General features: G+C 39.2%; 3 protein-coding genes across 3 annotated transcripts in view; 2 read left to right on the forward strand and 1 right to left on the reverse strand.

Annotated features, from left to right (window-relative positions):
• The first annotated feature begins 1363 nt into the window (after positions 1–1363).
• On the forward strand, positions 1364–8226 carry prr15lb (proline rich 15 like b). Its single transcript, XM_028568466.1, has 2 exons — positions 1364–1549; positions 7417–8226. Exon 2 carries the CDS (start codon positions 7444–7446, stop codon positions 7780–7782), a length of 339 nt encoding a protein of 112 aa, XP_028424267.1. The 5' UTR covers positions 1364–1549; positions 7417–7443; the 3' UTR covers positions 7783–8226.
• A 1185-nt stretch (positions 8227–9411) lies between these two features.
• Positions 9412–13238, reverse strand: pnpo (pyridoxamine 5'-phosphate oxidase). Its single transcript, XM_028568407.1, has 7 exons — positions 12806–13238; positions 11810–11934; positions 11627–11726; positions 11132–11185; positions 10903–11031; positions 10746–10816; positions 9412–10273 (listed from the first exon to the last, which is right to left on the reverse strand). Exons 1-7 carry the CDS (start codon positions 13025–13027, stop codon positions 10108–10110), a joined length of 867 nt encoding a protein of 288 aa, XP_028424208.1. The 5' UTR covers positions 13028–13238; the 3' UTR covers positions 9412–10107.
• mrpl10 (mitochondrial ribosomal protein L10) overlaps positions 13215–15000 on the forward strand; it is a 9213-nt gene continuing 7427 nt past the window's right edge. Inside the window, exons 1-2 of the mRNA XM_028568408.1 lie at positions 13215–13321; positions 13530–13699. Of these exons, the coding sequence (XP_028424209.1) occupies positions 13231–13321; positions 13530–13699 (261 nt within the window). The 5' untranslated portion in view covers positions 13215–13230. The remainder of the gene's footprint in view (positions 13322–13529; positions 13700–15000) is intronic.

The following is a 15000-nucleotide window of genomic DNA, read 5'->3' on the forward strand; positions in this document are numbered from 1 at the left end:
AAATGTAGACTATTTTTCTTTCCCCTGTGACTGATATATGATAGATAGATAGATAGATAGATAGATAGAGAGATAACTTTATTGAACTATCTTAATCTGAAATGAGCAGTTATTGTATTATAAATATTGTTGCAATGTGTTTATCACGCTAATGTTGCATCTGCTAAAGGTGAAGACAATTTGAATTACTTTATATACAGCTGGCTCGCTTGTAATAATAGCCTACATCATAATTCATTTGATATTCATGTTTTTTATTATTAATCTTAATCTGCAATGTCACTAGTAATTACAGCTGTTAAAATAAATGCAGTGGAGTAAGAGTGTGTGTGTGTGTGTGTGTGTGTGTGTGTCTAAATGTGTACAGTCAACTCTCCTGTCATCTTAAACTCCTAAAATATAGTTAAGTAGCTATTAAGTAGCTTTAAAGTTGGTAGGCTACAATTATCTTTGTCTGCACTGTTTAAGACTGCATTTTCTTATGGCTGCATTTTCCCATTAAATGGCACACGTCTTGTGCATTATTTTATAGACATTTCCCAAAAATTCAACCTGACATGTTTGGTGTCTTTGGAAACTCCTGATTTCCACTAGAACTCAAAACAAAGTTCATAGGGTTTCATTAATAATTGGCCCGCCAGAGCTCCTCTCTTGTCATTGATTGATTTCTCATTCTTGTTATTAATCCCATTCTTGGCACAGACCACACACAAATCTCTAATGTGCTGTCATTAGAAAATCAAAGGAACTTAAAACCTTGTGAACTTCTAGAAATGAACGTGGCTAAAACATTGACATTATTGCAGTAATGTCAGTGTTCTCTCTTCATTTCATTTTCAATCCCTACTTGTACAGCCACCGCAGAGCCTCTCGAGTGACCTAATTTCAGGTCATTTGAATGTAAACCCAACTTGCAAAGTGAGCGTCACGGGCCCTCACCTCATTCAGATGATCTTTTAGAGCCTACATCTCTTTCGCTCTCTTTGTTCCTCCAGCTTAAAGTAATTAGAGTTTAAAAACAGGGATAAGAAACTCAAACACAAACTTTATTCTGTGTCCAAATTCCACATTAAGATACTGTTAGTCTGGGTTTTAAAGCGAGACTGGTAAAGGGAATTTATTTGTAGTTTGGAGAGCTGCTCACCTCCCAAGTTCACGTTACCCCTGATGTCAGTAATCTTGTTGTGGACTGGGCCGGCCTGAAGAGAGACCTCACATGGTTGCACAATTGACTCCCTCATGCACTTAGCTGGGGCAGGCTTTAGGTGTGTGTGTGTGTGTGTGTGTGTGTGTGTGTGTGTGTGTGTGTGTGTGTGTGTGTGTGTGTGTGGGGGGTGTGTGCTAGAGTGCAGAGGTGAGAGGGAGAGAGGCAGAGACAGAGAGAGGCAGAGAGAGAGAGAGACAAAGAGACAGAGAGGGAGAGATGCTGCACCTGTGCATGATCACCTGAGAAGAAGAAAATAAAACAGAGGAGGTGAAGAATTTGTGAGCATGGCGGGACAGTTTCACATCTGAGAGAATCTCCATTAGTCAGCTCGTCATCAAGAAGGTAAGAGAAACACATTTTAAAGTTATTTTATATCTCTAAAAATACTGCTTGGTTTTATATGCTCGACAACATATTAGCCTCTGAATAGTCTGAATCCAGTAACACTTTAAAGAATTGGGTTGGTTTGTTAACAACTTTCTAATATATTCCTTATCTTTGTTAGGCATAGGACGATATTCATTGTTGTTTCTGGTGTTTTCACAGCCCAACAAGCTGCAACAGTTAGTTGATTACTTGTAAAATGCCAAACATGTGAGAATTAGCTGCTTTTCCTCATCTTACATTATTTAATATGTTTGGGATTTGGACTGTTTGTCAGACAGAACAAGGCATTTTAAGATGTTATCTGAGCTACAGGTAATTGTAACAGACATGGTTTACTGAAGTTAAATGGAGACCAGCGTTCAATGTCTGCCATTAAGAAATATTAGGAAGTAAAAAAGAAGATTGAATCATATAAACAAACAATATGATGTGATATATCAACTGATGTCTTTGCTTGTGTGTTGCTTGAGCTGGTGAGAGTTAGCGTGAGAATATACCTTCCAAAATCAAAAGTTGCTACAAGCTAAGTCATGAAAGCGATAAAGTCATGAACATTGTTGCAGCCTTATCAGGTTTGTTGACATGATGTCCCATTATAAGCACACATAAAGTTTCCGTTCTGTGCCTTCTACGTGCACAGAACAAACAACGCAAAGAAAAATTAGCATTATTCTAAAGACCAGGCGGAGAACGCCCAGGGGCTTCTTCATCAACTCATTCAACTATGATGTTACGGGTCAACAGGGAAGCTGGCACAAGAAAGGAAACCTGAGAATCTAATGAACCTTCAGCTCAATTATGAGCAGCACAGTCCTCAGTGCCCTTGGAGTCTCTCTCTCCCTCTCTCTCTCCCTCTCTCTTGTGCTATTAAAAAGGCTTTGCAGCTGGTTAGTGATTTCCGAACGTGGCCACAGTGTTCCCTTCCTGCTGTGATCTCTGAGGCTTTGCTGATCGGCTCACCCACACATAACAGAAGACATAGTAACTCATTAAAGAGAACTATGGAGGGCCTCCTTTATGTCAACAGGGCTTTCCGTCTCAAAGGTCACATCTAAGTCAAACATGGCATAGATAAAGAAATATGTGTGCATATTGTACAGCTATGTTCTCTTACTTAACATGGTGTGGACGTGCTTTATCCACTTTAGTTACTTTGTTTGCAGAAACTGCTTGATGAAAAGTCAACACTATGATGTAAAAGCTCTGTAAACATTTGTTATGGAGGAAACTGTCTTTACTTAGACTCAAACGCATCCATGTTGCTGCTATTTAGAAAAGAAGGGGAATTTATTGCGCTAAAGTGATGTATGAGATGGTGGCTGCAGAAATACTTTCTGTTACCTGGGTGTCTGTCTGCACAGTTAAGTGTAATTAAGCAACACAGGGCCAAGATATAAGATAACGTCCAGAATAATCAAGCAAAAGAGGTTTTGCATGATAAAATGTCTGATTGAATTACAATTAAAGCTACTTTTCAAACTCTATCTCAACATGCGATCAATTGTTTCCCTACTATGCGTGTGCTTTGAGCTTTGCTTGTTCGTGCCAGGTGCCAAACATCACGTGGTTCAGATAAGAGTAAGAGGAGTGTTTCTGTAAAGGACATGGACTGTGTATTTGCATAGGTGCTACATGATAAGATGACCACACCAAAGGAGGGTTAGTGTGCTGCTTTGCTTCCTGTCAGCCCTCGTAAAAGAGAAATCGCGGCGTTGTAAAAAATGTGGTTTATAAGCCTCATTTATTATCCAAACACTATTTGTTTCATTTGCAGTTCAAAGTCTGAAGTTTATCCCAGTTTGACCTGCATTTTAAAAAAGAATTTTACAATTGTGAGAAACAAGATTTGAGAAAAACAACTCAACTCAGCACCTTTCATACAAACATGCAGCACAAAATGAAAGTTAAAAACTACACAGAAAAAAATAAAGTATTTTGCAAGACTACGAATTTGCCTACAACAATAAGAAAAAATTATTTAAAAAAAACCCAACAGACAAAAATATAACACCAGGGATAAAAAAAATGTTTTTAAAACAAATGATTAAAACTTAAAAACTAAATGCTATTACTCAAAAATTAAAATCCAGATAAAAAAGGTTGGAATTTACTTTCCTTTTAAAAATACAGAGAGACCTTGCTATTCTAATATCCCGGGCCGAGTTCCACAGTTTAGTGGCGTACAAACAGAAGGCACTTTCAGCTGTAGGCCTACTTACCTACATGAGAAAATCGGTAGAAGACCTTGGTGGTCTGGCTGGAACGTGAAATGAAAAAGAAATCTCTGTTGTATGGAGGTCATTCAAAACTTTTAAACAAGTAAAATCGCTTTAAATTCAACTACAAAGTTATTTACTTATTCATTTATTGTAAAGAGTGGCTTTTATGTTACTTTTCTATGTACATTTCTTGGCATTTTCTTTGCCTTTTGTAAGACATTTCATACGGACAGGAAACATAGCAGGAGCGACGAGTATGACATGCAACAAACGTCTGCAGCCATAATCAACTAAAACGTTGTGGTTATATGGTGTGTGTGCCAGGGCTGCAACTAACAATTATTGAAATCAGTTAATCGATTGGTCTATAAAAGATTAGAAAAATGAGAAAAATGCCCTTGCAATATCCAAGAGTCCGAGGTGACTTCATCACATGTCCGAACAACAATCCAAAACCCCCAAAATATGGAATTGACTACATCATAAGACAAAGAAAAGCAGCATCTCCTCACATTTCTTGGCATGTTTAGCTTGAAACGTGATTGAAATGATAAAGTGAATATCAAAATAATTGCTGATCAATTTTCCGTCAATTGACTAATTAGTGAATCGACTAATCTTTCTAGCTCTAGGCTACCAGGACACCCCTGTAAGATCAATCGTGACATTGGAAACAGTCGTCTTTACAAATAAATAAATGATCTTCACTTCACACTTACTAGCTTTCTCCAGGCCTTCAGAGCAAACTAGGGACTGCAGATGTAAATTAGCCTAAGGCTAACTCTGGTACAATGCATCAAATGGCAACATTTATGTTAAAAATTGTACATGGTCCCTAACAAATAAAATGAATAAATAAAAAATAAAAACTCCATCTGCCAATGAAGACAATGATATTTTGGCTGAAAGCTTCAAAACAAAGTTACAGTTGACCTAATTTAGCAAGGCCTGTTTATTTGTAACATTTTATATATTTTATACAGCATATCATAAACTTGTTTATGACCCAAGGGCTTTTATCATCAAAGAGTCAATACTCATTTCATGAGGAAGTTATTTTAGCGATATGGTTGCCAGGAAACTTGACAATCACAAAAGCTGAGTAATAACAATAATCTGTCTGGCGACATGCACTGACTGATTTGAATGACTGCATTTTGAAATCACATAAAGAGAAAACCCAGAGGTTATTCTGTGGCGCTAACAATAGAGTCTCCTTCACTTTGCTGTTATATAACATGTTTCTGCTCCTGGTTTGGCCTGAAGACAACAGCTCGCTTCATATCAGGTCACAGGGGGAGGACAGAAGATACACTTCAGATGATCATTAATTTATCAGCCGAGGTTCAGGTGTCCCCTCCCCCCCTCCCATTAGGTTACACCTCCTCCTACTAAACAAGATGATGAAAAGAAGTCATCCATAGTGGCTGTGTGCTCTCTGATACGTGGGAACTTATTGTACTTTAATAATGAGCGAGGAATGTCACATTAAAAACATCATCATACTTCAGTGTAAATCAGTGTCTGTTGTTAGTTCATACGTCTGTTTACTACATAGTCTATATCCTCGACGTTCCACTTCCGGGATTGCTCCGTTGCCGACGGAAATTCTGCTCGGTTTTACTAATTTAGGGCTCAATTGGGCTTCCTTTGTGTTGGCATTTTAAACTCCGGGGGATTTATGAGGACTATCGTTAACCTTTTCTCAGATCTCTGCAGGGTAAATCCAGACAGATAGCTAGACTATCTGTCCAATCTGAGTTTTCTGTTGCACGACTGAAACTACTTTTGAACGTACACACGTTCCACCAAAACAAGTTCCTTCCCGAGGCTATTTAGCAGAGGCACCGCTGCTCCGTATGGCGCTTAGACCGCCCAGGACGATTGTGACTGGTTTAAAGAAGTGCCAATAAACCAGAGCATGTTTTTTTCCCATCACGGAATGCTGTGTAGACTAGCCAGACCCTCCTCCGCGGCGCTGTGGAGGAAGGTCTGGCAAAGCGAGACTAGTATTACAGTACTGTAGGACAGTTGAGTGTCTGTTTTCTAAACTGCTAAAGTCAGTTGAACAGGTGATAGTCACCTGTGTTTATTATTATTAGATAATAAAAATAATCCACAATGAGTGCTTTTATTTGTAATACCTCGAGTACATGAGGATGATCATTCATTTTGAATGTAGTACTTTTACTAGTAATTGAGTTTAGTTTGCCACCGTGGTATTGCTGCTCAGTGCTTGGAAACGTGATTGCACAAAAGTAAAAAAAGAAAAAACACACCTGTGCAGGAACAGAGCAATAGCTTGGATTTATAATACTGAGGTCATAAGACCAAATTCCCCAAAGCTTCTAACTAGCCACCACAAAAACACTGTAAAACGTTCTGATTATTTTATCATTTCTTGTCAAATTGTATTCATGTATTCATTTAAGAGTGGTTGACTTGCTATTGATATTGGGAATAGTATTTAGATACAAAAAAAATCATTGCACAAGGTTAATTTACTGGAAATTTGTGTATTTATTTATTTGGTGTATTTATTTACAAGAAGGAACATGAAAGTAAATATTGTTGAATCTATTTTTTAAGCCCAAATTCTACATACATAAGTGTAAATTAAGTAAATCCCTTCTTCCAAGGCTAATTTGTGCAGTTTTGTTAAAAGGGACAATGTTTAATAGTTTCTCTGGCTCATTTATTTCCCTAAATGTTGTCTCAAAGCCTTTAGGATAATTCTGGTGGAGAAATTCCTTCCTTATAAGTTGAAACACATTTTTTGTTAAAATATTAATATTAAAATATTAATATTATTATTATTTAGATATTTAGTCTAAACAAAAATATCAGAATCAGCCTTTAAAACCCAGCATGAGTAATTTGTATGCTCTTCAGGTTGTTAAAAAAAAACAGTTCTGCATTGGACATCAACTGGGTGTCCTCAATTGTAGCTTTAACTTGATTCCTTAAATAGGTCTTATTGTCCTTTGTCCCAATATGTTTTAAGGAGACAATTATCAGAAATGTGTTGGCACAAAAAAGTTTCAAGCAGAGGAGGAACCTTCTTATGCTTTACTTGCTTTTAATGTATATTTTAAAGGTGCCCTGCCACAGGTATTTCATTACTTTGTGGTAATGTCTGAAGTTCTACCATGGACTCTGTAACTCTGGAAAAAATGCCTTGGTTACCTTGTTTCAAGCCATTCTAGCGTGGTATAGAAAGCCTACAGGAAGACTCAGCTCGATTTCTGCCAGTTCTCATTAATATTCAACAAACTAAGCTGTTTGAATCTGATTGGCTAACAGCTAGCCAATGAGAGCCTGGCTGTCAGAATCCTTTACCCAGCCCAACTGGGCGAGCTCATGAATAGTAATGAGCTTTTGTAATTGGCCTGATTTCTCTGCTTATTTCTTTTCAGGGGACAAAGGAGATAGCAGTTAATTTTCACATGCACAATATAACACAAACACATATGGACCTAACATTTAAAAAAATGCAAGTAAAAACGGTTTTGTATGGCAGGGCACCTTTAAAGCATGCTCACTAATCATTGCCAATAAAGTTCTGTTCCCCACAGTCTTCAGTGTGTGCTCTGTGCCCTGCAGGTCAGTCGTCCAGTCTCTGTCGGCGCCATGGCTGATCCAAGCTGGTGGAAGCTGACCTTCTCTCGCAAGAAGAAATCAGAATCTAAGGTCCTGTATGAGATCCCAGCTGAGTATGGCAGCAACACCGGAAACAAAGAGCACTCGAGCAACAACCCCCCTCCGGACAACATGGACAGCCAGTTCAACGCCAGGCTGGAGAAGATTGTGGACAAATCTGCCACCAAGGGCCGCCACGTCAAGGTGTCCCACTCAGGACGCTTCAAGGAGAAGAAGAAGGTCCGTGCCACGCTGGCCGAGAACCCAAGTCTGTTCGCAGAGCACAGCCTCAGTGGCGAGAACCATAAAAAGAAGACAAATGACAAATAGCACAAAAACATGCTTGATCACAGGTGTCCTATAAAATAAAGCATAGATGAAGGATTAAAATACACACAACCATGTGGCATTACATGTGCAATGTGCAAGGTGGATTAACACCTGTTACGAGGCAACACACCCAGGTAGATACTGTAACCAATGGACTCACACCTATTAACACTACTGGTATCAGCAAACAATTAGTCACTCACCATTAGAGTCCTGGCTGAGACATTTTCATTATTCTTTCTGAGCTCACACTGCTATTTATCTTCACACCCTGCCTAACCTCATTCTTATGAATGAACAGTAACATTATTGTAAATGAACTTTTTTTTATTTTTATTATTATGGATATAGATTTTTGGAATTAAACCTTTTTTAATGTCTTCCACTATCAATTTTAATTACATTTTTATGACAAAAAAAAAACTTGATTTCATGTCTGAAATATTGTGGATACTGTGCAAATATGGTAAATAAATAAATTAATAATCCTGAAGCAAAAACATGTATTTTGTTTTTAATAAATGTCAGAAGATTAGTTAATATAAAACGAGTATTTTGTGTTTGTACAGGAATTTAGCTGCAGTATGTCACAATCTTTTGAAAGTTTAGATCAATGATTTAAGCGACTCTGCGTGCTGATCTTGGTTTTAGGTTACAGACAAGTCTGTTTCTACACCTGTTGGTTTTGTTGGCATGGTAATAGTTAGCAGACACTGACATTTGATATACAGTGCCATCGTGCTTCTATATATATATACTGTATATATACGTTATTTGTCAATCCTTACGCCAGTTCAAAGACTGATTCAATACATTTAATAATGTTACAAATCCACTAATCAGCTGGTAGTGCTTATGTTTACTTTGTCTTTAGAGTCCATGAGTTTTATTCTGTTTTGTTGAAGTTTGCTGCTGCTGACATCTGCTGGCCAAACATACACTTAGTCCTCAGTTACAAATTACACTTTATTACTGGCTCTTTTTCACTGTTTATTTACTTCTTTTTAATTTGTCTTCCCTCAGTGAACAATAACCCAACAACACTATTCTCAAATGACACAAGACATACATAACGCACATGGCAGTAAGTTGGCACAATTCAAATCATCAGCTCTTTTAATCTCATTGTTAAAAGGCAATAAGACCCACTCAACGACTGACACAATCAATTCATAATGAGTTAAAGTCAGAATAATTCAGTCACACTATTTTATGGGACCTATAGTTCCCTCTTATTTTCTACAAAGACACTAAGATGCCTGTAAATTTATAAGAAGGTTCCTGGTTTGTAATCTAGTACTATTATAAAGAAAATAGAGACAGTTGTTCAATACTCCCAATTGATTGATTAAAATCAAATGTTAACATAACCCGAAGTAGGGGCTCAGCAGGTCAGCTACACATTGAAATATTGGAACTTTGTTGTGGTGTTTGGTGTTTTAAGCCCCGAGCGTCGTGGAAGGCACTAGGATTAGGCAATGGTTATGGTTAGGGTTAAGTGCCTTGAAGTCAACGGTCTCAGCGCTGCCTTGAAGTCGACGCTGGGGGCTTAAAACACCATCGAGCAAACTTTGTCGACAGTCAAACGTACGATTTAACAAAAATTAAGTTTGCAATAACAAATACAGATTAAATTCACTCAGTGGCCCCTTTATTAGGCACACCTGTACAATGAAATTCTTCCTTTACAGAGTTCATAAAATTCCGTTTTTGTTGGAATTGTATTTATTTGGGTTTAAATTAATCAATTTCCATAGGAATCAAGACCTGCTTATAAACTCAACACAAACAAGCAAACTCAAACAACTGTCTCAGAACTTTCTCTCCATTTTCCCTGTAACTATTACAAAGTCACTATAGTTTTACTAAACTTTCTTGGAAAGTACAGACCTGTAAAGTGTAAAATGGACCACAGAAAGTTGCATCAGACAAGTACAGATTGTGCTTTTCAAGAAATAAGACACATCCAAAGGTTAACAAACAACACTGCAGAATAACCAACATTACTGTCAATCATTATTTGATAGAACTTGGTGGAGTTTGCTCTCTTTCTGTAAACCACACAGCGTCTTTTCATTTCATAATACGTGGAAAATGTAAAGTTGTACAGTGCAGTCAGGTTGTTTCACACCACTGTTAAAATGTAAAATGAGATCAAGAAAAACAAGGCGACACAATGACGTTTGGCTTGTTAATAAATCCTACACACAGCAGCACCTATTTAATCAACATTGAATGGTTTCCATCAGTACTGAGAGATGAGCGGTTACTTCCAGTGGGGTGAAGATGGGGAGGTTTTTTTTCCTGTGTCTGCTGAGGTGTTTCTCATGGGGACAGGCGCTGGTACACCCAGCCTCCCTCTGCAGCGTGCTGAAACTCCCCCAGCTCAGACTCTCCGTCCTTCGGCCTGGTGAAGACGATGCGGTCGTGAAGTCTGTTGGTTTGACCCTGCCAGAACTCCATCAGGTAAGGCTTGACCATGTAGCCGCCCCTGGTAACAGAGGGCAGTTAGAATATGAAGAACAGCCTTAACTTCCTGTAAAACAGCAATTTTCCTTGAGTGACCTCTAGAGGTGCTGGTAGGTTGGCCAGACCAAGGCTAGCAATTTCCAGCTCAATGGTGTTTTTTACCTCCAACGTAGCAAACCCTAACTTTAACCCTAAACATAACCATTGCTGCGCTGCCTGGAAGGCGACGTTGGGGGGCAAAAAACACCAAACACCCCATTATCCACCTGCTTCCAGTCTTTATGCCAAGCTAAACTGAGCTAATCCACTGATGGCTGTAACTCTCATATGTAAAATATTTTCATCTTACTCTCTGCAAGCAAGTGAACACGTGCATTTATTAAAATGTCGCACAGTTGCTTTTAATGTGACTTATGGAATCTTGCAAGACAAATGTACCAAAGTTTCTTCTGTTATAGCTTGATTTAATGTAAAGAACGAAAAGTAATCTTTACCAGTAGTCAGGCATAGGCACATCTGTGTCTTTGTACTTCTCCTCCAGTTCTGCATTTTTCTGCCTTAGATACTAAAAAGAAATGACACCGTGAAAATTGAGCCATTAACATTTATGTATTTACCTACATAATAACACAGTATAGTTTGTGTTCTTACATCTCGGTTAGGAACTGGAGTGCTTTGTCGGCTCACGACCGCCCCGATCTGGCTGCTCTTTGGTCGGGAGTGGAAGTAGTCACTGGAGCTCTGGAAAGGGATTCGCTCCACAGTACCCTCAATGCGAATCTGCACATCACAATTTTAATGTATAAACTTTTATTGTGGGATAATCTATTGAAACATTATCAATAAGGCAGAATTTGATGAGCACAAGTAAGATGCTGACCTGTCTGTTAAGGGGTTCCCAGTAGAAGACCAGACATGCATATGGATTGCTCTCCTGCGGACAAAGAATAGATCAGAGAGTTGTCTTCAAATTCCGTGTTTGTTCCAACCAACAGGCCAAACACAAAGTATATAATTTACAATTAAAAGAAAAAACTGAAAAAAAAGCAGCAAATCATCATATTGGAGAAGCTGGAATCAGAAAATATGCAGCTTTTTTTCTGAGATAAAATGACTTAAATTGATTATTCCAGTAATGGTTTCAGCTCTACTGTGTTGGGCATCCTGACGTGATTGTTGAGACTCTGCTCAAAGCAACATTACATTATTTAAAAAAAATGTAGAACTGATCCAACAGGAATTCAGACAGTGACGACTGTATGAACATGAACAAACAGTATCAGCTTAAAAAAAACTGGTTTGAAAGTCACCTTTTTAGTGAATTTTAAAGGTCCAAAAGAACCTGGATGATTGCTGTCAGACGGCACCAACTTACCAGCTCTGAACCCTTTCTGCTCTCATAGTTTGTAAAGAAACGGAAACCCTCGCTGCTGTAACCTTTCAGAAGGACCATACGAGCAGACGGACGTCCATCTCTGTACAAACAGGAATAAGGCTGAATTTAGACATTTGTGAAAAACTGAAAATAAATGTATTTCCAGGAGGCGGTGGTACCTACTTGGTGGCTGTGGCGATGCACATAGCATTTGCCTCTCCGATTTCACGGCACTTTGTGGCTTCATCGAACCAGTTCCCAAATTGTTTGATTGGGTCCAGAGATACAAGCTGGCTCTCCTCAAAGCACTGCAAATCAATCATACATCAATGCACTGAGAAACTCAAATTTGAGGTTCTTCACTTGAGTATTTCCCTTTTTGGAACTGTCTACTTCCTCCACTACATCTCAGATGCAAATATTGTACTTTCTACTCCACTACATTTGTCACTCAGCTTTAGTTACTTTTCAGATGACGGTTTGTCTTTCCCTTCCTGTCCAGTGAAAACCATGTATCTCCACATGATGATGTTGAATGTTTGTCGAGAAACTTCTCTTACTTCTTAAGCTAAATAAAGTATTTAAAAAGCCTCTTGGATCAGATGGAAAAGGCATCGTCACAAAGCTGAAAACAGGGCTACATGCACATTAATGCAGCAGAAATATTAAGATATAATAGGAAAACATTGACAGGGACCATTTTACTGCACATTACATAGGCTAATTTTACTTGTTGTACTTTAAGATCATTCATTTTGCTGATACATACTTACTTACTACATACTTTTACTTAAGTAAGGTTTTGAGTTCATGACCTTTCCCCTACTTATATATTCACAGTGTGGTATTGGTAGGCTACTTGTACTAAAGTAAATTATCTAAACACTTCTGAAAACAGACACAACCTGATGTAGACTTTGAATGGTTGAGCCAACCAATGTCAGTGTATTTGAATGACTCATCCATGGAGGGTTTTTTTAGGCCTAGGTTGTACTAGCAAAAAGTCAAAAATGAAAACATACCTGCTGTAGGCTATCACACATTAAACACAGCACGCAGTATTTGCACACCTCACATCATGACAACATTGTAGTTACATAGACCGGACAGTGGATAGTTATATGAATCAGTGTATTTCACCCAAACACAGGTAACTCCAGTCTTTTCAATGCCACTCACCTCTTCATCTCCCTTGTACTTCTTCCTCATGTCACTCAGGTCCATGTTTGTGCGGTCACTCGATGATTTCCTGCAGAAACTCAGTGCACAGACGCGTTGTTGACCCGCTGTAACAGAGGCATGAGACGGAGGATTTCTACCAAATAAACTGATCTGCCTCAACAAATTCGCACGGAGTATGCGCCTCATGCTTGTCAAACTGACGCTGACGTAACAGCGCATCCTCCTTTACGTAAAACATTAAGTGTTTTGTAACCGGACTAAAATGTATGCGATAACATGACTTCAAAATCATATTTTCACACGTAGGCTTTAATTAGGAATAAACATAAAAATTGTGTGGACAGCAGATATTATTTAAACACAGAAACCGAACAGCGATGACATCGAAGATAAAACTACAAATCGATGTGACATGACGGTGAATGCATCATTTGTGCTGTCGTCACTTCCTGGCATACGATTTCCTCCTAAAGATGGCGGCGACCTTGTGTGTAAAATTACTACCGAAACAGGGTAACGTTGAGTCAATACTGCATTTCTAGCTTCAGCTGTCTGTCTGTAACGAGTTAGTACATGGTTGCCTGTTTTCTAGAACTATCGAAAACTAGCAGTGTTAGCTACGCTTCAGTCAAACGGCGTACCAGACGAGCTAAAGGTGTGTGGTTAGCCAGTGTTAGCATAACAGCCTCAGCAAATGTTTAACAGACTTTGTGTGTTTCAGGATGGCTTCCCCTGACACAGAGCGTTCGGCACGGCTCCAAGGCCGTGACTCGCCACAGGAGACCGATGCACATCCTCAAACAGAAGCTCATGGCTGTCACAAAGTACATTCCTCCCACACGGGTCGTTCCTCCAGGAGCCTATCCATCCCAAACCAAACACGTCCAGGAGGTAACATTCTTCCCCTTCGCATCCTTTCTCTGACGGACATGAAGGGGCCAAGAGCCAATACATAACACTGTTAATGAGTTGGTGAATTTCTATCTTGTGCTTATCTTGTGTACACTGTGAAAACAAAACAATTTATTCCAAAAGCAGTTCAGTTCAATTTTATTTATAGCGTCATATCATAACAGAGGTTATCTCAAGACACTTAAAGGGAAATTTCACCGCTGGAAAGCTGAATATGTCTTTAAATTGGGTCACTAATGTAGTAGAAATGTGAAAAGAAAATTGAAATTGGTGCCTTCTAGGCCGAGATAAGCCAGAAAATGTGTTTTTGGCTCATATGGATAAGACACCAAATCCCAGAATGCACTTGCTTTGCTCCTGTATGAGGCCACGCCTACCCTTTACAGACAGTGAGACGATCAACTCAACAAGTGTGTTTTTATTGTCATTTCAACCATATACACGAAAAAGCGTTTCACCGTGGCTCAAGTGGTGTTACACATTTAAAACATGCTTTTTTTTGGCCACAGCTGATACATTATCCAGACTTTTTTCAGCGGATTGATAGCTCCAGAGTGAACAGAATTGTGTCCATGGCAACGCTCTGCTATCCGTGGCAACGGTGTGTTATCCTTAGCAACAGTGTGTTATCCTTAGCAACGGTGTGTTATCCTTAGCAACGGTGTGTTATCAAGAAATAACAGACCGCATTCTACATTAGAATTCAACCAAGCCATGTAATAAAAGAAGGCTAACTCATAGCTACTAGCATTAGCTCTTGGTGGGCTGTGGTATAAACATCGAGTATAAACACAGCCGTACATTTGCGTGGGATGTAGCTAGAATTGTCGGCATTTTACAGTCACAAACTCCACTAGCAGTTAGTTGGATACAAATCACCCCATTTCTGCAACAGGCAGTCCGGGGTAACACAGCCCACCTCCACTAGTAGTCTTACCTGGTGACAGAGCAGCAGGCTGGATTGTCCACAGTAATATTTCCACAACAACAAAAACACAGCACAGCAGTCTCTGAACTCACGTTGGGAGTTTCGTTGAAGTTGGATGTAGCTAGTCCAGTTTGTTTAATGAGCGGACACTTGCAAGCAGGATCGGTGAACAGGTGGCCGGCTAGCGTTAGCTTTCCACCGGCACACTCGTTCAGCGCTCCCCGCTGATGAGGTCTCCTCACCGGCCACAGGAATCGAGCACCACCGCTGGTCTCCATGCAGGCAAAGTTTCCGTAGTGTGTCGAGTATTGCGTCCGTAATAAAGTGTCCTGCATATTCTCCGATGTGTTCC

Source organism: Perca flavescens, chromosome 21, assembly GCF_004354835.1.
Source record: "Perca flavescens isolate YP-PL-M2 chromosome 21, PFLA_1.0, whole genome shotgun sequence".
In the NCBI taxonomy this organism is placed as follows: Eukaryota; Metazoa; Chordata; class Actinopteri; order Perciformes; family Percidae; genus Perca; species Perca flavescens.

Coding starts and splice junctions, on each gene's coding strand:
- pnpo (XM_028568407.1), bottom strand. CDS start 13,027: ATGCGCTGTTACGTCAGCGTCAGTTTGACAAGCATGAGGCGCATACTC. Junction 11,727..11,809: donor TGCATCGCCACAGCCACCAA/GTAGGTACCACC, acceptor CTGTTTGTACAG/AGATGGACGTCCGTCTGCTC. Junction 11,032..11,131: donor GGGAACCCCTTAACAGACAG/GTCAGCATCTTA, acceptor TGTGATGTGCAG/ATTCGCATTGAGGGTACTGT.
- prr15lb (XM_028568466.1), top strand. CDS start 7,444: ATGGCTGATCCAAGCTGGTGGAAGCTGACCTTCTCTCGCAAGAAGAAA.